General features: G+C 65.7%; 1 protein-coding gene across 11 annotated transcripts in view; it reads right to left on the bottom strand.

Annotated features, from left to right (window-relative positions):
• Nucleotides 1–5,318: 5,318 nt before the first annotated feature.
• Nucleotides 5,319–21,376, bottom strand: part of LRCH4 (leucine rich repeats and calponin homology domain containing 4) — a 40,595-nt gene continuing 24,537 nt past the window's right edge. The window contains exons 17-23 of one of the 11 annotated variants that reach the window (XR_012643107.1): nt 19,584–19,721; nt 19,385–19,473; nt 14,700–14,867; nt 10,165–10,276; nt 9,803–9,968; nt 9,379–9,479; nt 5,319–8,286 (exon numbers count right to left, since the gene is read on the bottom strand). Coding sequence is in view for 2 of the 11 variants with exons in the window: in XM_074983001.1 (XP_074839102.1) it covers nt 18,202–18,435; nt 19,396–19,473; nt 19,584–19,721 (450 nt within the window). In the remaining 9 variants the exon portion in view is untranslated. Of the gene's footprint in view, nt 8,287–9,378; nt 9,480–9,802; nt 9,969–10,164; nt 10,298–14,699; nt 14,868–16,572; nt 18,436–19,384; nt 19,474–19,583; nt 19,722–21,376 lie in introns of those variants that run through there. The other 10 variants (XR_012643100.1, XR_012643102.1, XR_012643101.1 and 7 more) reach the window with 10 other exon arrangements.

Genomic DNA, 21,376 nt, shown 5'->3' with positions numbered 1-21,376 from the left:
CCTCGGCTTCACCCAGCTGCCCTTCAGAGAATAAGCTCAAAAACAGGGAGACAACCCAGCCCCATCTGCTCTTGCCCCCAGCAATCCTCTCCTCATCCCCACGTGTAGCTGGAGAGAGAGGCAGCCTGCCATCTGGTGAAGGGCTGGGCCTGTGGCCACCCCGGCCCTGCTGACGACAGTGAGCACATGGGTGGCTGCTCAGGAGAGTTGGGGGCTGCCCAGCTGGTTTGCAGGGTGCCCACAGCTAGGTTTTGCGTTGCTGTGGGTGAGGCGCACTCCCATGCCTTGATGCACATACAAGAGCGTACTCCGCCCACGGGTGGAAAAGGTGCACGGGTGTTCCCCTCTGTAAAATGGGCGCAGTGCTGTGGCTTCCTTTGCACAGCACAGAGGGCTTTGGCTCCTGGGCCCAGCCACGCGTGGTGAGCAGCGCGCAGCCAAGAGTTGTGTGTGCCCGGAGGACGTCCCACTCCAATGTGGGGAGGGGTAGCTCAGGGGTTTGAGCATTGGCCTGCTAAACCCAGGGTTGTGAGGCCAGTCCCTGAGGCGGCCAGGTTGGGACGTGGGGCAAATAGATTAAAAAGCAGGAGGGTGCCTGGTCCTGCCAAGAGGGCAGGGGACTGGACTCGAGGTCCCTTCCAGCTCTGTCGGTGTTTGTGTCTATTTTATCACGTGTCCCTTACACTCTGGCAGTGAATTTCAATCAGGCATGTGGGGTGGGGTGGGGAGTGTGTGGAAATTGGCAGGGGGCGGGGGGTGCTGCACAAGCCATCCTCGCGCCGGTTCCTACCTCAGCGTCCTGCCCTCTGAGGGTTGGGTCTGTCTTTCCCCTGCTGTGGGAACCGAGGGACTCAGGTAAGGCGAGTCTGCACGCCGGGCCCGAGGCAGGCGCTGTAAAGGGAGCAGCAATTAGTCACAGCCCCGGAGGAACTGTTCCACAGGGGCGTTCCTCCAGAAACGCCTGTCGCTTGCAGCCACAGCAGGACACAGGGTCGCTCCCGATGAGGGGATGCGACCTCCCCCCTCCAGCAGTCACTGCTGGCTCGCGGGCGTGCGGCGCTCAGGGGGAGCGCTCCCCAGTAGCATTTGTCCTCCCGTCCAACCTCAGCCTCCCTCGCCGCGGTTTAAGCCCACTGCTCCTTGTCCTGTCCTCAGAGGTGTTAGGCCGATGAACCCAGCTCGTATCGTAGCAGGGTAAGGCTGCCAGAGCTGACCGAGAACTCACCAAGTGGCAGAAACAAGGCCCCATGTCTTGGCACCTAAAGACCCCAGACCTGCTTTCCGAAGGGCCAGAATCACAGCCGCTGGGTTGGAAAGAGGGTGGGCCCCCAGTCCAGGCCCCTGCTCTCCCACCAGGGCCTAGCCCCGTCCCTGATGGGGTTTTCTTTTCTTTTTTTTTAGTTTATTTGACCCAGGTCCCCCAGTGGCCCCCTCACGGGCTGAACCCGCCCCCCTGGGTTTAGCAGGCCGGCGCCAGAGCCACTGGCCTGAGGGGCCTGGTTCCGGGTGAGCGACAATAGCTGTTTACAGGTGGACAGGGCCAACCTGCAGCCCCCTCTGCGCTACCCAATCCCCCCACCCCCGGCCCACCCGAGCGGTGGCGGGCGGGGAGGGGGCAGCGAGGGGAGAAGGACCCTGGCGGGCGTGGGTCGGCCCCGGGTGACTTCGGCGGAAGCTCAGGGGCTGCTGCGGGTGCCACACGGGGTCCCGGTGCTCCAAGCGCGGAGCTGGCGGGTGAATCCCTCTTCCCAGCGCTGGTGGAAACGCACCTGGTGCCAGGCAGGGTCACTGGCTCCAGGTCCAGCGCAGCCCTGGGTGGGTGAGGCTGGGCGGGCGCAGGGGCCAGCAGCCGGCCCCACAGACCGGCTGGCCAGACATCCCACATTGCTGGTCCTGTAACACATAGGGGCTATTGCTGGGGGGTGAGGGGCTGGACCCATGGGGGGCAGGGTTCTGACGGGGGGGGGCTGGACCCATGGGGGGGCGGGGCTGTGTCTGGGGGGTGGGGTGAGGGGCTGGACCCATGAGGGGGGTGGGGCTGTGTCTCAGGGGTGGGGTGTGAGGGGCTGGACCCATGAGGGGCGGGGCTGTGTCTGGGGGGTGGGGTGTGAGGGGCTGGACCCATGGGGGGGCAGGGCTGTGTCTAGGGGGTGGGGTGTGTGGGGCTGGACCCATGGGGGGCGGGGTTGTGTCTGGGGGGGTGGGGTGTGTGGGGCTGGACCCATGGGGGGCGGGGCTGTGTCTGGGGGTGGGGTGTGAGGGGCTGGACCCATGGGGGGGCGGGGCTGTGTCTGGGGGTGGGGTGTGAGGGGCTGGACCCATGGGGGGCAGGGCTGTGTCTGGGGGTGGGGTGTGAGGGGCTGGACCCATGGGGGGGCGGGGCTGTGTCTGGGGGGTGAGGGGTGAGGGGCTGGACCCATGGGGGGCGGGGCTGTGTCTGGGGGTGGGGTGTGAGGGGCTGGACGCATGGGGGGCGGGGCTGTGTCTGGGGGGTGGGGGGTGAGGGGCTGGACCCATGGGGGGGCGGGGCTGTGTCTGGGGGGTGGGGTGTGTGGGGCTGGACCCATGGGGGGGCGGGGCTGTGTCTGGGGGGTGAGGGGTGAGGGGCTGGACCCATGGGGGGCGGGGCTGTGGTTGTGGCGGGAAAGGCGGTTGGTGACGTGGGCGGGCCCGCGCGCCTCGCACGGCGCGGCGTTGGCGCATGCGCATTGGGAAATAGAAGGACGGGGGCGAGGACATGAAGACCGAGCACAACCGGCGCATGCGCCAAAGACAGACATGCGAAGGGTGGGGACCCCTCCCACGCGCCCTTCAGGGGCGGAGTCACACAGGGGAACTCCCCAGAGCAGGTGACAGACGCATGCGCAGTAACAGAGTGGGAGGAGGTGGAGCATGAGATGGGGCACAGGGATGCGCATGCGCAGTGCGGCTCGGACGCGCCACCACTCCGGCGCAGGTCCGAAATTCGCCGCATACGCATGCGCAGTACGTGAAGGGCGGGTTCGCCCGTGGCAGCTGAGGACGCATGCGCTTTAGGGATGATTGGGGCTCCACGGCACGCGCGATGGTGGCGCCTGCGCAGTAAATGTGCGGTGGGATGCGCATGCGCAGTGGGGCGGGGCACTGGCCAGGGACGCATGTGCATTGCATCAGAGGCGGGCGGCACATAACGGCAGCCGGGCCGGGCGCGCAGGCGCAAACAGCCGGGGGCGGCGGGCGGGGCCAAGCATCCCGGCTCCCCGCGGGACGGCCGAGGCTGAGCTGAGCTGCTGCCGCATGCGGGAGCTGGCGGGCGCCGGGCCGGGCAACCGCCGCTGCTTCGAGTGCTGCCAGCGCGGCGTCACCGACGTAGCCATCAGTCTGGGCAGCTTCGAGTGCACCGGCTCTGAGGGGGCGGGGCGGGGCGGGGCTTCGCGCACTCGGGGCTTCCCTTGGGGGCGGGGCTTCACCAGCTCGGGCGTTCGGTGAGGGGCGGGGCTTCGCGCACTCGGGGCTTCCCTTGGGGGCGGGGCTTCACCAGCTCGGGCGTTCGGTGACGGGGCGGGGCTTGGCGAGCTCGGCGGGGGGGGGAGAGGGTTGCGTAATCTTACGTCGGGTCTTCCCCGGGCCAGGAGGGGGTGGGGCTTCAGGTGCCGCGCCCCGGATGCCTGGGTTCCCGGCTGGGCCCAACCCTCGTGGCACCCCTGAGCTCAGGGGGCACCCGGGCTACGCTTCGCCCCCCGGGCCTCCCGCCCGCCACGCCCCATCCTCCCCCGGCTGGGGCAGCCCTGGAGACCCCGCCCCAGGGACATCCAGCGTTGCCAATGGGGAGCCACAACCGGGCACGAGAGCCCTGGGTCCCCCCCCTCCCCCGAGACGGCCCGGCCCCCAGGTGGCCTGCCCTTCATGCCCCGCCCCCTTGGGACACTCCCGCCCGTTGGGACTAGTGGTTACAGCAGAGGGGGCCGGGCGCCAGGACACCTGAGTTCTCCCGCCGGCGCCGGGAGGGCAGTGGGGGCTGGCGGGTAGAGCAGAGGTCTGTGGGCCAGGACGCCTCGGTTCTCTCCCCAGAGCTGGGAGGGCAGTGGGGGCTGGTGGTTACACTAGGGGGCCAGGAGCCAGGACTGCTGGGTTCTCTACGGGCACTAGGAGGGCAGTGGGGGCTGCGAGCCGGGTTCCTTGGTCCTGGTCTTTTACGGGGTGTGTCTCAGAGCTTAGCCCAGCCCTGCCAGCCACAGCAGCGCGCCCTCCCCCGCCCCCGCCCCCGCCGGGCTGGCGCAGAAAGCCAGCACGGACCTCCTGGCAGACGTGGGGGGGCCCCATTTGCTGCCCCCGCCTTCGCCAGCCTTTGCGGGTAAGTGGGGTGTCCCAGGGCCGGCGGCCCCCTGCATGTGCCAGTCGCAGGGCCGTGGAGCTGGGACTTAGAGCGCCCTCTTGGAGTATCACATGGTACTGCGGGCTGGGAGTGGGTAGACCATAGAGCTGGACTCCAGAGGGGCCCCGTGTGGCTTGGTACGGTACTGCAGGCTGGCATTCAGCTGACCACAGAGGCGGGCTATATGTCGCCTCCGTGTGGCGTGGGGGCGGAACTGCAGGTTGGGCGATTGCCGACTGCAGAGCTCGGTTCTCTGGCGCCCCCGTGTGGAACGCGGAGGTACTGCAGGCTGGCAGCAACCTGATCGTGGAGCGAGGCTGTCTGGCGCCCCCGTGTGGCGTAGGTTGGTACTGCAGGTTGGGAGACAGCTGACCACAGAGCTGAGCTTTATGGCGCCCCAGTGTGGCATGGAGAGGTACTGCAGGGTGGGAGCCAGCTGACTGAAAAGAGCTGGGATCTCTGGCGCCCCCGTGTGGAATGGGGTGGTACTGCAGGCTGGGAGCCTCCTGATCATAGAGCTGGGCTCTGTATCGCCCCTGTGTAGCATGGAGTGGTACTGCAGGCTGGGATCTCACTGATTTTAGAGCTGGACTCTATGGAGTGGTACTGCAGGCTGGGCGGTAGCTGATTGAACAGCTGGGCTCTCTGGCGCCCCCGTGTGGCATAGGGTGGTACTGCAGGCTGGGCGGTAGCTGAGTACAGAGCTGAGCTTTATTGCACCCCCGGGTGGCATGGGGTGGTACTGCAGGCTGGGCGGTAGCTGAGTACAGAGCTGAGCTTTATTGCACCCCCGGGTGGCATGGGGTGGTACTGCAGGCTGGGCGGTAGCTGAGTACAGAGCTGAGCTTTATTGCACCCCCGGGTGGCATGGGGTGGTACTGCAGGCTGGGCGGTAGCTGAGTACAGAGCTGAGCTTTATTGCACCCCCGGGTGGCATGGGGTGGTACTGCAGGCTGGGCGGTAGCTGAGTACAGAGCTGAGCTTTATTGCACCCCCGGGTGGCATGGGGTGGTACTGCAGGCTGGGATGTAGCTGACTGAAAAGAGCTGGGCTCAAAGGCGCGCCCTTGTGGCACAGGGTGGTACGTCAGGCTGGGAGCCAGCTGACTTTTGAGCTGCGCTCTCTGGCGCCCCTGTGTGGCGTGGGGTGGAACTTCAGGCTGACAGCCAGCTGACTGTAGAGGTGGGCTGTCTGGCGCCCCCGTGTGGCAAGGAGTGGTCTAGCTGACTTTAGAGTCGGGCTCTCTGGCGCCCCCTTGTGGCACGGGGTTGTACGGCAGGCTGGGAGTGAGCTGACTGTAGAGCTGGGCTCTCTGGCTGACTGTCGTGCTGGGACCTATGATGCCCCCTTCTGGCATGGAGTGGAACTGCAGGATGGGAGCCAACTGACCCTGGAGCTGGGCTCTCTGGCGCCCTGTGTGGCATGGTGTGGTACTGTAGGCTGGGCGCCAGCTGACTTTTTATCTGGGCTCTGTGGGCCCCCCGTGTTGTGTTGGGTGGTACTGCAGGTTGGGAGACAGCTGACCATAGAGCTGAGCTTTATGGCGCCACTGTGTGGCATGGAGAGGTACTGCAGGCTGGGAGCGAGCTGACCTTAGAGCTGGACTCTTTGGGGCCCCATGTGGCATGGAGTGCAACTGCAAGCTTGGAGCTCGCTGACTGCAGAGCTGGGCTCTATGATGCCCCCTTGTGACGTGGGGTGGAACTGCAGGCTGGGAGGTAGCTGAGTGCAGAGCTGGGTTCTGTGGCGCCCCCGTGTGGTATGTGGTGGTACTGCAGGCTGGGAACCAGCTGACTTTTGACCTGCGGTCTCTGGCTCCCCCGTGTGGCATGCGGTGGAACTGCAAGTTCAGAGCTCGCTGGCTGTAGAGCTGGGCTCTATGATGCCCCCTTGTGACGTGAGGCGGAACTGCAGAATGGGAGCCAACTGACTGTTGAGCTGCGCTCTCTGGCGCCCCCGTGTGGCAGAGGGTGGAACTGCAAGCTGGGAGGTAGCTGACTGCAGAGCTGGGCTCTCAGTTGACCCCGTGTGGTGTGGGGCGGTACTGCAGGCTGGGAGCCAGAGAGCTTTAGAGCTGGGCTCTCGGGCGCCCCGTGTGGCATGAGGTGGAACTGCAAGCTTGGAGCGAGCTGACTGTCGTGCTGGGGTCTATGATGCCCACTTGTGGCATAGGGTGGAAGTGCAGGATGGGAGCCAGCTGACTTTAGCGCTGTACTCTATGGTGGCATGTGGTGGTACTGTAGGCTGCGAGATGGCTGACTTTAGAGCTGGGCGCTCTGGCGCCCCCCTGTGGTAGGGGGTGGCACTGCAGGCTGGGAGCAAGCTGACTGTGGAGCTGGACTCTATGGCGCTCCCGTGTGGCGTGGGGTGGAACTGCAGGTTGAGAGGTAGCTGACTTTAGAGCTGAGCTCTAAGGCGCCCCCGTGTGGGACAGGGTGGTACTGCAGGCTGGGAGTTTGGTGATTTAAAACAGCTGGGTCCTCTGGCGCCACCATGTGGCATGGGGTGGTACTGCAGTCTGCGAGATGGCAGACTGTAGAGCTGGACTCTATGGCGCCCCCGGTTGGCATGGGGGTGGTACTGCAGGCTGGGAGCTAGCTGACTTAAGAGAGCTGGGCTCTTTGGTGCCCCCCTCTGGCATGGGGTGGTACTGCAGGCAGCGAGCGAGCTGACTGTAGTGATGGTCTCTATGGCACCCTATGTGGTATGGGGTGGTACTGCAGGCTGGGAGCTAGCTTACTTCGAAGAGATGGGTTCTATGGCGCCCCTGGTTGGTATGGGGCGGAACTGCAAGCTTGGAGCTTGCTGACTGTCGAGCTGGGACCTATGATGCCCCCTTGTGGCGTGGACTGGAACTCCAGGATGGGAGCCAACTGACCCTAGAGCTGGGCTCTCTGGCGCCCCCGTGTGGCATGGGGTGGTACTGGAGGCTGGGAGCCAGCTGTCTTTTTATCTGGGCTCTGTCCCCCCCCCCCCCACGTGTGGCATAGGGCGGTACTGCAGGTTGGAAGACAGCTGACCATAGAGCTGAGCTTTATGGTGCCATTGTGTGGCATGGAGAGGTACGGCATGCTGGGAGCGAGCTGACTTTAGAGCTGGGATCTCTGGTTCCCCCGTGTGGAATGGGGTGGTACTGCAGGCTGGGAGCCAGCTGACTGTACAGCTGGGATCTCTGGTGCCCCCGTGTGGAATGGGGTGGTACTGCAGGCTGGGAGCCACCTGATCAAAGAGCTGGGCTCTGTGTCGCCCCTGTGTAGCATGGAGTGGTACTGCAGGCTGGGATCTCCCTGATTTTCGAGCTGGACTCTGTGGCGCCCCCTTATGGCATGAGATGGTACTGCGGGCTGGGAGATGGCTGACTTCAGAGCTGGGCTCTCTGGCGCCCCCGTCTGGCATGGGGTGGTATGGCAGGCTGGGCAGTAGCTGAGTGTGGAGCTCGGCTGTCTGGCGCCCCCGTTTGACATGGAATGGTACTGCAGGGTGGGAGCCAGCAGACTTTATAGAGCAGAGCTCCATGGCGCCCCCGTGTGGCATGGGATGGTACCGCAGGCTGGGAGGTGGCTGACGGCAGAGCTGGGCTCTGTGCTGCCCCCGTGTGGTATGGAGAGGTACTGCAGTCTGGAATCGAGCTGACTTTGGAGCTGGACTCTGTGGTGCCCCCCATATGGCATGGAGCGGTACTGCAGGCCGGGAGCAAGCTGACTTCAGAGCCGAACTCTCTGGCGTCCCCATGTGGCATCGGATGGTACTGCATGCTGCAAGATGGCTGACTTTAGAGCTGGGCTCTCTGGCGCCCCCGTGTGGCGTGGGGTGGTACTGCAGGCTGGGCGGTAGCTGAGTGTAAAGCTGGGCTCTCTGGCGCCCCAGTGTGGCATAGGGTGCTGCTGCAGGCTGGGAGCCAGCTGAATTTTGAGCTTCGGTCTCTGGCACCCCTGTGTGGCGTGGGATGGAGGTTCAGGCTGGGAGGCAGCTGACTTGAGAGCTGGGTTCTGTGAGCCAGCTCTTAAGTCAGCCTGCTCTCAGCCTGCAGTACCACCCCATGCCCCACGGGGGCGCCAGAGAGCCCAGCTGAGCTCTCTGGCGCCCCCTGAGTAGCACGGAGAGGTAATGCGCAGGCTGGAATCGAGCTGACTTTAGAGCTGGACTCTATGGCGACCCCATGTGGCGTGGGCTGGAACTTCTTGCTGGGAACCAGCTGACTTAAGAGCTCGGTTCTCTAGTTCCCCCGTGTGGCGTGGGGTGGAACTGCAGGCTGGGAGCTCACTGACTTCATAGGGCTGGTTTCTCTGGCATCCCCGTGTGACCCAGGGTGGAACTTCAGGCTGGGAGCGAGCTGACTCTTGTGGTACCCCTGATGTGGCATGGGGTGCTGCTGCAGGCAGAGATCCAGCTTACTGTAGAGCTGGGCTGTCTGGCGCCCCTGTGTGGCTGTACTGCAGGCTGGGAGCCAGCGGACTATGAACCTGGATTGTATGGTCGCCTCATCGTGTGCGTGCGCACACTTTCCCTCCTGCACACCCCTTGGGGTTACAGGGGGGCACCCTGGCCCCCTCGGCACACTCCCAACACGCCCTCACATGCTCTGGCCATGGGCTGCCCGCCCCAGCAGCTCCTGGCATCACCCCCATGGGCCTGTCCCCTGGCGCTGCTCAGCTTGGCCTGGCCCCTGCCAGGGGACACGGCGTTTGGGGAGGGGGGGGTGTCACACTGCCTTCAGCTGTGGGTGTTTGTGCTCTGCCCTGCAAGTGCTGGAGGGGGGGCCCATGCCGCCTGCATTGACTCGCAGGCCCCTGGTCCTCCACATGGGAGCTGCTGGCCCTCGAGGGGACAGGTTCTGCCCCATTCCCTGCCCCTGAGCCAGCCCACCCTGTCTGGGGCCACGGGAGCTGGTGCCCCTAGAGGGGCCAGGCCCTGCCCCATTCCCTGCCCCCTGAGCCAGCCAGTCCTGCCCTGGGCGGGGACAGATGTGGTGTGTGCAGTGGAAACAGAGCTGCCCACAGATGCCTGGGATTTGGGCTGTTTACCTACAAACAGCTGGGGAGGGAAGCAAGTGGCAAACGGGCTCTGGCTGGAGTTGACAAAACAGGTGTGGGGCTGGGCCAGTGCCTCCCCAGCTCGCCTGGGCCTGGGGGCAAGAGACAAAAGAGGGGTGGGGTTGGCGGGGGGGAAACCTTCCCCAACCAGCTCTAGCTACACCAAGTTCCCCCTGCCCATGTATCCTGGACCCTGGGGCTTTGTTGAAGCCCCCCCCCCCCCGCTGTAACCACCAGCCACCACTGCCCTCCCAGCACTGGGGGAGAACCCAGGAGTCCTGGCTCCCAGTCACTGCTCTAACCACCAGACCCCACTGCCCTCCCAGTACCAGGGAGAGAACCCAGGAGTCCTGGCTCCCAGCCCCTGCTCTAACCACCAGCCCCACCAGTGCCACCCCACCCCTCTGTCACTGACCCTCCTGTGATGGGCTGCAGGTTGCTCCCTGGTGTTGAGGGGGGGAAGTTACTGTGATCACGTGTGGCCTCAAAAGGCGCTGGAGAGGGGCGTGGCCAAGCCGAGGGATGTGGCTCCCAGGGCCACGCCCACCAATATGCCAGACAGGTGCCCAGAAAAGGAGCTCCTGGGAGGAGAAATGGGGGGGTCAGAGGGGCTGCCAGTCACCCCCAGTCAGCCCCGCCCCTTCTCTTCTGAGCCCCGTGCCCCCACTAACCCTGCCTCCCCCTTCTGAGACCCACCTCTTGCCACTAAGTCCTGCCTCTCCCTTCTGAGCCCTGCCCATGCAACACCCACTTTCCCCAGCACCCCCTGGTGCCCACCTGGGGTACAGCAGGCGGATGCTGAGGCACTCGGCTAGGCAGAGCCATCTGGTCGTTATGGTGACACCGCCCAGGGTTGCTATGGCAACAGGTGCCTGGAAACACTCCAGGGCTTCCAAGGAGAAGATGACCCCTGCAGAGGTGCAGGGGGCAAAAGACAGGTGAGGCTGGACTCCTGGGTTCTCTCCCCGGTACTGGGAGGGCCGTGGGGGCTGGTGATTGGGGAAGTGGGTGGGAGCCAGGACTCCTGTGTTCTCTCCCCAGTGCTGGGAGGGCCGTGGGGGCTGGTGATTGGGGAAGTGGGTGGGAGCCAGGACTCCTGGGTTCTCTCCCCGGTGCTGGGAGGGCCGTGGGGGCTGGTGATTGGGGAAGTGGGTGGGAGCCAGGACTCCTGGGTTCTCTCCCTGGCGCTGGGAGGGCAGTGGGGGCTGGTGGTTAGAGCAGGGGGCTGGGAGCCAGGACTCCTGGGTTCTCTCCCCGGCTGTAGGAGGGCAGTGGGGGCTGGTGGGTGGGGCAGGGGAGGCTGGGTCCCTGCCTGCTCCCTACCAGAGAAGCCCACAGCGCAGTGCTCCCAGGGCCTGGAGTCACCCAGGAGGGCCGCCAGGGCCGTGTTCAGTGCCAGATGCACCAGCCCCCCAAGCAGCATCATGGCCCCCAGCAGGCAGCCTGCCTGGAGGCTGCCCACCCTGGCCTCCAGCGCCCCCCCCAGGCACAGCAGTGCCCCCATGTTGAGGGCCAGGTGCGCCCAGCCCAGGTGGTGGAAGGGGGCCAGGAGCAGACGTTGCCACTGGCCTTGCGTCCAGACCCCCTGGACGCTGAGGCAGGTGCTCTGGGGGGGGCCCAGGGGGCGCAGGAAGAGACCCACGTTCAGGGCCATCAGGAGGAGGGTGGCCAGGGGTGGCCGGGGGTCAGACATGGGGGGGACACAGGAGCAGGGGACAGGGCCTGGAGCTCCCAGCTAGTCCCAGGACAGAAGCCTTGTGAGGTCATCTCTGATGGAGGAAGTGCCCCGGGGGGGGCCACAACTGGAGGCGTTGGGGCTGGAGGGGTACTGGGGGGGGGCTGTGGGGCCAGAGTTGGGGGCAGGGGCTGTGGGGCTGGAGTGTGGGGGCACTGGAGGGGCTGGGGACACAGGGGCTGTGGGGCAGGAGTGGGGGGCTAGATTGGGAGGCACTGGTGGAAGCTGTGGGGCTGGACTAGGGGGCACTGAAAGGCAAGGCTGTGGGGCCAGACTGGGGCACTAAGCAGCAGGGTTGTGGGGCTGGAGTGGGGGGGCACAAGCAGGGGCTGTGGGGCCAGACTGGGGGGCACTCAGGGGCAGGGGTGTGGGGCTGGGGGGCCAGCGGGGGCCTACGGTGAGTTAGCCCAGGGCTGCACACAGCCACAGAGGTCACCCACAGGTCACCAAGGTAGGCGCATCGCAGCATCAGTCAAGGGTTCTGTGCCTCACTGGCTGCTCTGCCCCAGAGCCAGCTGCATATCCCTCCCCGCCCTCAGGGCTGTCTCTGCCTGGGGGGCGCGCGCGGCTGGCGGGCACCCAGAGGCTGTGCCTGGCTGGCTGCGGCTGAGCGTACGTTGCTGCGGCCACACGGACCGCGGCTTCTCCCTGGCAGTGGGGTGCTCGGCGAGCTGTGGATGACCTGGTGGTGGCCCAGCCCATCTACGAGCCCTGCCTGGAGGCCACGAAGGCACTGAGCGAGATGGGGTGGCTGGAGGGATGCAGCCAGCCCTCTGCCACGCTCCCGGCCACCTCCTGCCCCCTTGATAGGGGCCTGGCCCCCCTCGGAGGAGGGCAGCAGTCCCGCCGAGGGGCTGGAGCAGGGCAGAGCCGGAGCTGGAGAACAAGGTGACAGCCCACAGCCCTGTGTACGGCAGCCTGCCGCCTACAGCCCTGCAGGAGTTGGCCGCCTGCAGCCCCAGGGAGCAGGTCAGCCTGGCTGGCTGTACAGTGCCCTGGGCCAGGCCGCTGGCATCCCCTCTGCCTACACCAGCATCGATTTCCTGCAGGCCAGCCACGGCTCCATTCTGGGGGCAGCCAGGCCCCCATTGCTGACTGCACCCTGCCCCCCAAAATTCCAGTGAACGTGTGGCAAGAGGGGGACAAGTTGGGGGAACCCTGCTGAAACAGACCCTACCTTTCAGGGGGCATGTTTGAAACCGCCGTTTCTTCTGCTGGCTAACCCTCTCCCCCCCAGAGACTGTCACGTTCCCCATGAGAAACCGACTTTCCTGGTGGCTGACAGGTCCCCTGTCAAAACTGGCTGTCACTTTTTGGGGCCAGGGTGTTTCTCCCCATGGAATGGCCTTTCCCCCCTCTGACCCACCCCCTCCCCAGTTTAACATGAGGTCGGTCACTGTGAAATATCTCCCTTAGAAACTGCCTTTTCTTGAGTGGGGTCACAGCCACTTGTTCTGGGTAACGTGATGCACCCTGCTGGGGGCAGTGGGGCTTTGCAGTAGAGTTAGGTGCTTCCTACCCAGCACAGAGCTGTACTCCCTTAGAAAATGCTTTTTTCCTAGAACCCCTTGAAACTCTCATGCCCTGCCCCAGCTTGTCCCTCAGATTCAGAGGCCCGTGGGGTGGGGGTGGGGGTGGGGGGCAGGCCAGCACCCTGTGCTCAGGCGAGGAGAGGGGAAACACAAATCCCCCTGACAGGGACAGCTGTTCCCCTTTTCCATCCACTGTGAGCTTTCCTGCCTACAGGGCTGGAGGGTTTCCCTTCCATCCTCCCACATGTTGGGTGTGGGCCTCTCAGTGCCAGGCAAGGGGTCCCTCTGTCACCAGCCACCCTTCCTGAGATATGGGTGCATCTCAGTGCTGGGCAAGGGGTCCCCAGCCACCCCACCCCAGAGATGGCTGCATTTTGGGTCCGGCCTGCATTAACCGCCTTTCTTTCTCCGTGCAGCGTGCTGACTGTTGCTCTCTAGGCAGGCTTGGCACCTTTAGGCTGCACCCCAGAGCCAGGCGCATCAGGGTGCCACCCGCCAGACCTCACAGCCAATGGCACCTGTCCCTTTCCTCCTGCTGAACCACAACCCCCACTCAGCACCTTTGTTTCTAGGGTGCGGCTCCTGTGGGTGAGGAGCAGGGCCACGACAGACTCACACCTTAGGGGACTGTTAGTTCCCACCCCCCCCGGGATGGCATTCACCATGTGCCCTTGGGGAGACACCTGGGCTTGGGGGTCACATCACCCCACTTATGGCGGGAGCCCCAAAACCCTGCCCCCCAGCCAGTTCCTTACTAGGGGGAGTTCTCTCCCCTCTGAAGCTCACATTAGTGCCACCCCTTTCTAGCTCTTGTTTTTGGGGTTCCCCTGCCATTTTGGCTCCCTGCAGACATGGCCCACTGACATGGCTTTGGGGGGGGCCCTGTAGAGTCCCTGGGGGGCTGTGTCCTGAGGAAGGAGAATTTGGTATTCCCTATGTGCTCAGGCAGAGGGAGCCCCCTGGAATCTCAGGGGATGATCCCCCACCCCTGCTCTCCCTTGGCCATCTCAGCTGAGAACTGGGGGCCCCTAAAAACCCCTAAACAAAAGCTCTGTACCCACTGGCACTAAATGAGAGGGGACCTGACACCTGGTGAGCTAAAATGGAGGCCCCAGGAACCACCCCCCCAGCTCTGAGCCCCTTGCCCAGGGCTAAGATGCACCCACCTCTGGGGGGGGAGCTCAGTCCCTATGTCTGTGGGGTGGTGTAGGGGGTCCTGGGCCCTCCTCTCATCAGCACTAGCCCCAGCCTGGGATGGGAACAGCCCCTGTGGAAGACTTGGGAGCACAGCCCAGCTGAGCTGCAGCAAGGGAAACTGAGGCTGGTGCTGCAGAGAGGGTGGCCCTTGCCCAGGGTGGATGTTGGGAAGGGGGGACAGAGCTGCCCCCAGGCTGAGGGAGGTTCATGCAGAATTTTATTCCACTAGAGGGCACCACACTGCTAGGAGAGAACCCTGGAGTCCTGGCTCCCAGCCCCACCTGCTCTAACCAGCAGCCCCCACTGCCCTCCCAGCACCGGGAGAAAACACACAGCCATTGCCCTGGGGCAGCATGGGAGTTAGGGGCTTCCCCAAACCAAAGGGCAATGGGGGTGCAGAGCCCTGGCCAAGGTGCAGGCACTGGGAGGCCCCATTGCAGGGGGCAGGCCCTGGGCTGGGGGTGCCAGGGAAATGGGGCAGGGTGAGGAAGTGCAGCTGGGCTGCTCCCTGCCCCAGCCCTCCGTGGGGCGCTCTGGCTGGCAGCTGCAGGAGCCAGCGCCTGGGGTCTGGCCCCCTTTCCGCCCTGTAGGTAATTAATCCCCCACACCCCGAGATCAATGCCCCCCATTCCCTCTGGAGCCCGGGGATGGCACTGCCCTCGGACCCTCCAACCAAAGGGGCAGGGCACCAGGCACTGGTCTGGGGCCGAGAATCCCACCCTCCCACCAACAGCTTCCGCAGAGTGGCCAGCCCCCTACTCAGTGGGACGGACCCCAGGGCCCGGAGCAGCCCCTGGGTGTGCAGTCTGTGCTTGGCCCCACCCGGCCCCACTGGGGGAGCCCTGGACCTGGTCGGGCTGTCGGGGCCAGGGCCCCCCTCACATCCCGCTGGAGGTGCCCGTGGGGGGCGTCGCCTTCCTCAGGGGCTGGGTGGCGGTGAGCAGGGCCTGGACAGTGCGGGCCAGGGGCCCCAGGATTTCCTCGTCCAGGACATGCTGGGGCTGGCACAGGGCGTCCTGCCAGGAGAGAGGAGAGGTTAGTGGGGGCCACTGGGCCTGTTCCTGCTCACGGCCCAGCCCCCCGGGGGGCTGAGCCCCACAACCAGCCGGCCGCGCCCCCGTAACACACGACAGAAGCCGGGCAGGTGGAAAGCTCCATTGTCAGCGAGCGACACGCAGGTGGGGATTTACATGGCTCATGTGCTATGCACAGCTCTGTACACGCCGAGCCGGCCCGCAGCCCCGGGGGGCTGAGCCCCACAACTGGCCGGCCGCGCCCCCGTAACACACGACAGAAGCCGGGCAGGTGGAAAGCTCCATTGTCAGCGAGCGACACGCAGGTGGGGATTTACATGGCTCACGCGCTATGCACAGCTCTGTACATGCTGAGCCCCACAACTGGCCGGCCGCGCCCCCGTAACACACGACAGAAGCCGGGCAGGTGGAAAGCTCCATTGTCAGCGAGCGACACGCAGGTGGGGATTTACATGGCTCATGTGCTATGCACAGCTCTGTACACGCCGAGCCGGCCCACGGCCCCGGGGGGCTGAGCCCCACAACCGGCCGGCCGCGCCCCCGTAACACACGACAGAAGCCGGGCGGGTGGAAAGCTCCATTGTCAGCGAGCGACACGCAGGTGGGGATTTACATGGCTCACGCACTATGCACAGCTCTGTACATGCCGAGCCGGCCCCGCCCCCGGGGGGCTGAGCCCCACAACCGGCCGGCCGCGCCCCCGTAACACACGACAGAAGCCGGGCAGGTGGAAAGCTCCATTGTCAGCGAGCGACACGCAGGTGGGGATTTACATGGCTCATGTGCTATGCACAGCTCTGTACACGCCGAGCCGGCCCACGGCCCCGGGGGGCTGAGCCCCACAACTGGCCGGCCGCGCCCCCGTAACACACGACAGACGCCGGGCGGGTGGAAAGCTCCATTGTCAGCGAGCGACACGCAGGTGGGGATTTACATGGCTCACGCACTATGCACAGCTCTGTACATGCCGAGCCGGCCCACGGCCCCGGGGGGCTGAGCCCCACAACCGGCCGGCCGCGCCCCCATAACACACGACAGACGCCGGGCGGGTGGAAAGCTCCATTGTCAGCGAGCGACACGCAGGTGGGGATTTACATGGCTCACGCGCTATGCACAGCTCTGTACACGCCGAGCCGGCCCCGCCCCCGGGGGGCTGAGCCCCACAACCGGCCAGCCGCGCCCCCGTAACACACGACAGAAGCCGGGCGGGTGGAAAGCTCCATTGTCAGCGAGCGACACGCAGGTGGGGATTTACATGGCTCACGCACTATGCACAGCTCTGTACATGCCGAGCCGGCCCCGCCCCCGGGGGGCTGAGCCCCACAACCGGCCGGCCGCGCCCCCGTAACACACGACAGAAGCCGGGCGGGTGGAAAGCTCCATTGTCAGCGAGCGACACGCAGGTGGGGATTTACATGGCTCACGCACTATGCACAGCTCTGTACATGCCGAGCCGGCCCCGCCCCCGGGGGGCTGAGCCCCACAACCGGCCGGCCGCGCCCCCGTAACACACGACAGAAGCCGGGCGGGTGGAAAGCTCCATTGTCAGCGAGCGACACGCAGGTGGGGATTTACATGGCTCACGCACTATGCACAGCTCTGTACATGCCGAGCCGGCCCCGCCCCCGGGGGGCTGAGCCCCACAACCGGCCGGCCGCGCCCCCGTAACACACGACAGAAGCCGGGCGGGTGGAAAGCTCCATTGTCAGCGAGCGACACGCAGGTGGGGATTTACATGGCTCACGCGCTATGCACAGCTCTGTACACGCCGAGCCGGCCCACGGCCCCGGGGGGCTGAGCCCCACAACCGGCCGGCCGCGCCCCCGTAACACACGACAGACGCCGGGCGGGTGGAAAGCTCCATTGTCAGCGAGCGACACGCAGGTGGGGATTTACATGGCTCACGCGCTATGCACAGCTCTGTACACGCCGAGCCGGCCCACGGCCCCAGGTCGGCCCCCAAATATACATACCACAGTGTGCGGGGGAAGGGGGCAGCAACCTGGGAGCCAGGCACTAGGAGGCGCCAGGCGAGGTGAGGGGGGCTCCCAGGGAGACAGGCAGGGAGGGGGATCCTGGAGCTGCCCCCCCAGGTCATGAGGGGGGTCACTGCCCCACTTCCCCTACAACCCCAGAGCGGACAGCAGGGGGCAGGGGCACTGGGGCGAGGGGGTTGAGCCAGCCAGGGCGCGAGACCCCTCCCAGCACTGTCTCAGGGCATGTGTGCCGAGCCCTAGACAGCAGGGAGTGGGGGCAGGCCTGACCCCCAGCACTAGGGCTGGACCCACACGCCCTGTGACAGCAGGGACAGGGGGCAGGCCTGACCCCCAGCACTAGGGCTGGACCCACATGCCCTGTGACAGCAGGGACAGGGGGCAGGCCTGACCCCCAGCACTAGGGCTGGGCCCACACGCCCTCAGACACACAGCAGGGGCTGACCCCGGCACTAGGGCCAGGCCCACACGCCCTCAGACACACAGCAGGGGGCTGACCCCCGGCACTAGGGCCGGACCCACACGCCCTCAGACACACAGCAGGGGGCTGACCCCCGGCACTGGGGCCGGACCCACACGCCCTCAGACACACAGCAGGGGCTGACCCCGGCACTAGGGCCAGGCCCACACGCCCTCAGACACACAGCAGGGGGCTGACCCCCGGCACTAGGGCCGGACCCACACGCCCTCAGACACACAGCAGGGGGCTGACCCCCGGCACTGGGGCCGGACCCACACGCCCTCAGACACACAGCAGGGGGCTGACCCCCGGCACTAGGGCCGGGCCCACACGCCCTCAGACACACAGCAGGGGCTGACCCCGGCACTAGGGCCAGGCCCACACGCCCTCAGACGGACAGCAGGGGGCTGACCCCCGGCACTAGGGCCGGGCCCACACGCCCTCAGACGGACAGCAGGGGGCTGACCCCCGGCACTAGGGCCGGGCCCACACGCCCTCAGACGGACAGCAGGGGGCTGACCCCCGGCACTGGGGCCGGACCCACACGCCCTCAGACACACAGCAGGGGGCTGACCCCCGGCACTGGGGCCGGACCCACACGCCCTCAGACACACAGCAGGGGGCTGACCCCCGGCACTAGGGCCGGGCCCACACGCTCTCAGACACACAGCAGGGGGCTGACCCCCGGCACTAGGGCCGGGCCCACACGCCCTCAGACACACAGCAGGGGGCTGACCCCCGGCACTAGGGCCGGACCCACACGCCCTCAGACACACAGCAGGGGCTGACCCCCAGCTGTAGGTCGGGGCCCACACGCCCTCAGGCACACAGCGGGAGTGGGGGGCAGGGCTGACCCCCAGCACTAGGTCAGGGCCCCCGCCCAGGCGACAGCGAGCTTGCAGTAGGCCAGGTAAAGCAGCGACATGAGGCAGACATAGAAGACGGCGAAGCCGGTCAGGGGCCCGGGCCGGACGGGCGCAGCGTGGCCAGCAGCGGTGACGCTCTCCTCGGCTCCGGCCAGCAGCAGGGCCTGCAGGGTGCCCCCGAGCTGCCGGCCATCCCCGCACAGCACATCTGAGGTGGAGCACAGGGCGACCTGCCCAGCGCGGGAGACAAAGACAGAGACGTTAGGGGGCAGCAGCGGGGGGAGAACGGCAGGGCCCCAGCCGCCTCCTGACAACACTGCTCACAGGGGGGTGGAGCCAGGACTCCTGGGTTCTCTCTCCAGCACTGGGGGGGGCAGTGGGGGCTGGTGGTCAGAGCTGGGGGCCAGTAGCCAGGATTCCTGGGAGGGCAGTGGGCGGATGGTGGTTAGAGCAGGGGCCGGGAGCCAGGACTCCTGGGTTCTCTCCTCGGCACTGGGAGGGCAGTGGGGGCTGGTGGTTAGAGCAGGGGGGTGGGAGCCAGGACTCCTGGGTTCTCTCCCTGGCGCTGGGAGGGCAGTGGGGGCTGGTGGTTAGAGCAGGGGCCGGGAGCCAGGAATCCTGGGTTCTCTCCCTAGTGCTGGGAGGGCAGTGGGGACTGGTGGTTAGAGCAGGGCCGGGAGGCAGGACTGCTGGGTTCTCTCCCTGGCGCTGGGAGGGCAGTGGGGAATGAGAACCGTGCTCTCCCTGACTACTTCTAATGCTGGAGCAGTGTCTCTCACTCTGTGCCTCGGTTTCCCCTCAGGTTGGGGGTGCTGGGGCAGGGAGCCAGCTGCTGCATGGAGCTGGACAATGGGGTGCCTGCGCTGAGCCTGGGGCTGGGCAGGGCCAAGCTCCACTGGCTGGTCCCATGAGGCCTACAGGGCTCTGGCCACCAAGCATGCTGGGGACAGGGCCCAGCTCCTGTGGGACAGAGCAAGGAGTGGGGTGACTAGCCAAGCAAGGGGCTGGGGCCTGTCTGAGGAGGCGGGGCATTGCAGAAGATGGATGGGCTGTTGCACAAGAGGGGGTGGAGCTTCACACAAGAGGGTGGAGGACTTCACACAAGAGGGGGCGGAGCTTGCACCAGGGCACCCCAGCCCTGCTCCCAGCTGCAGGGCACAGGCAGGAAATCAGACACACCCCTGCGTTACCTCGGGGACCCCTAGGCGGCGACAGGCCTCCAGGAAGTTCTCCACGTTCTTCCGGCTTTTCACCAGGTTCAGCTTGGGCTGCGGGACATCGGGAACAAGGGGCTGAGCTGAGCCTCCAGCTCCACCCCCACAGCCATGCAGACCAATGCCAGGCTGGGGAGAGAACCAGGGGCTGGCTCGGAACTCACCACGGCGGGAGAAGGCACGTGAATGAAGGGCACAGAGCGGGGCCGCAGGTGATTGACCAGCTGGCACAGCACTGCCCCGTTGGCCAGGGCACGGCCGAGGTCCTCTGCCAGCGTGATGCAGAGCCGCGACTCAATGGCCTGGAGAGAGCGAAGTGTTATCTCCTTGTTCCCGGCAGGAGCCAGGCACAGGGAGCGGAAATCACTGCCCTGCACAATTCGGGAACGAGCTGGGGAGGGAACCTGGGAGTCCTGGCTCCCAGCCTCCTGCTCTAACCACCAGCCCCCACTGCCCTCCCAGCACCAGGGAGAGAACCCAGCAGTCCTGGCTCCCGGCCCCCTGCTCTAACCACCAGCCCCCACTGCCCTCCCAGCACCAGGGAGGGAACCCAGGAGTCCTGGCTCCCGGCCCCCTGCTCTAACCACCAGCCCCCACTGCCCTCCCAGCACCAGGGAGGGAACCCAGGAGTCCTGGCTCCCGGCCCCCTGCTCTAACCACCAGCCCCCACTGCCCTCCCAGCGCCAGGGAGGGAACCCAGGAGTCCTGGCTCCCGGCCCCCTGCTCTAACCATCAGCCCCCACTGCCCTCCCAGCGCTGGGGAGAGAACCCAGGAGTCCTGGCTCCTAGTACCCACCCACTGTAACCACTAGGCCCCATTTTGTGCCTCAGGCGCAGGGTTGCAGCAAAGCTTTCGGGGCGGGGTGGGGGTGTGATGGAGTGGGGGATACCTCTGTCTGTCTGTCTGTCTGTCTGTCTGTCTGTGTGTGTGTGTGTGTGTGTGGCTCACAGAGGGTGTGGGGCTCCTGTTGAGGGTAACCCTGACAACCAGGTAACACCTTTGTACTGCAGACAAAGGAGGAGGTGGAGCCTGAGGGGTTTGAATTGGAACTGGGAGTTGGAAGCAGTTAGTCTGGGCTGGGAGAGAGAGAGAGACAAAGGAGGGGGCCAGGCCCCAGCTCTGGGGGCCCCTCGGGGCCTCCTCTCCCCAACATGGATGGGACTGGCTGTCTCTGCCGGCTGTACTGACTCCTCTGTACGATGCTGTGTCCTGTCAGCTAATAAACCTGCTGTTCTCCTGCTGAGTGAGAGACTCTCCTGCCTGCGGACAGGGTGCAGAGCTTGGGGAACCCCAGAACCCCATCACACTGGTGTCAGGAGTGGATGTTCTGCACCCCGAGGATGGAGCATCCAGTAGTAAGTGACGGGCGCCACGGAAGAAGAAGAGGGGCCTGAGAGACCCAGGTGTGCTGACGGGCAGTGAGGTGCAGTTTCCCAAGGCAGAGGGGCCTGCGGCCGAACCCGAGCAACTGTGGTTGTGGTCCTCGAGAGGGGGTGTCACACCTGAGGAGGGGTTACTCCTGGGAATCTGTTGGAGTCGGTCCCAGAAGGTGGAGGGGCCGAGAGCCCAACCCCCAGGAACAAGTGACCCACAAGGAAGCTGACGCTGAATGAGTTCTTCCCGAGACAGGGTGCTCATGGCCCTTGAGAGCGGGTGTCACACTGAAGAAGGGGTTCCTCTGAGAGTCTGTTGGAGTTGGTCCCAGAGGGCAGAGGGGCCTACGGCCTAACCCCGGGCAGCTTGTGACCCGCAAGGAGCCTGGCACACTGAAGGAATTCTTCCAGGAATCGTGGGGTGCAGAGGGCATCAGCCTGAGAGCCTGCAACCACGCTGAGCAACTCCGCTGTGAAGTGGCAGCGCCTGGAAACTGAATCGAGATTAAAGAAGCTGGACAAGGCAGCGTGGATGTGCAGTGGCAGAGCTGAGGGTTAAGGAAAATCCTGCAGAGGTGAGCCC

The sequence above is a fragment of the Carettochelys insculpta genome, chromosome 34 (genome assembly GCF_033958435.1).
Source record: "Carettochelys insculpta isolate YL-2023 chromosome 34, ASM3395843v1, whole genome shotgun sequence".
Taxonomy (NCBI): Eukaryota; Metazoa; Chordata; order Testudines; family Carettochelyidae; genus Carettochelys; species Carettochelys insculpta.
Note: the sequence above shows the minus strand (reverse complement) of the source record. Positions and strands in the feature narration are given on the sequence as shown.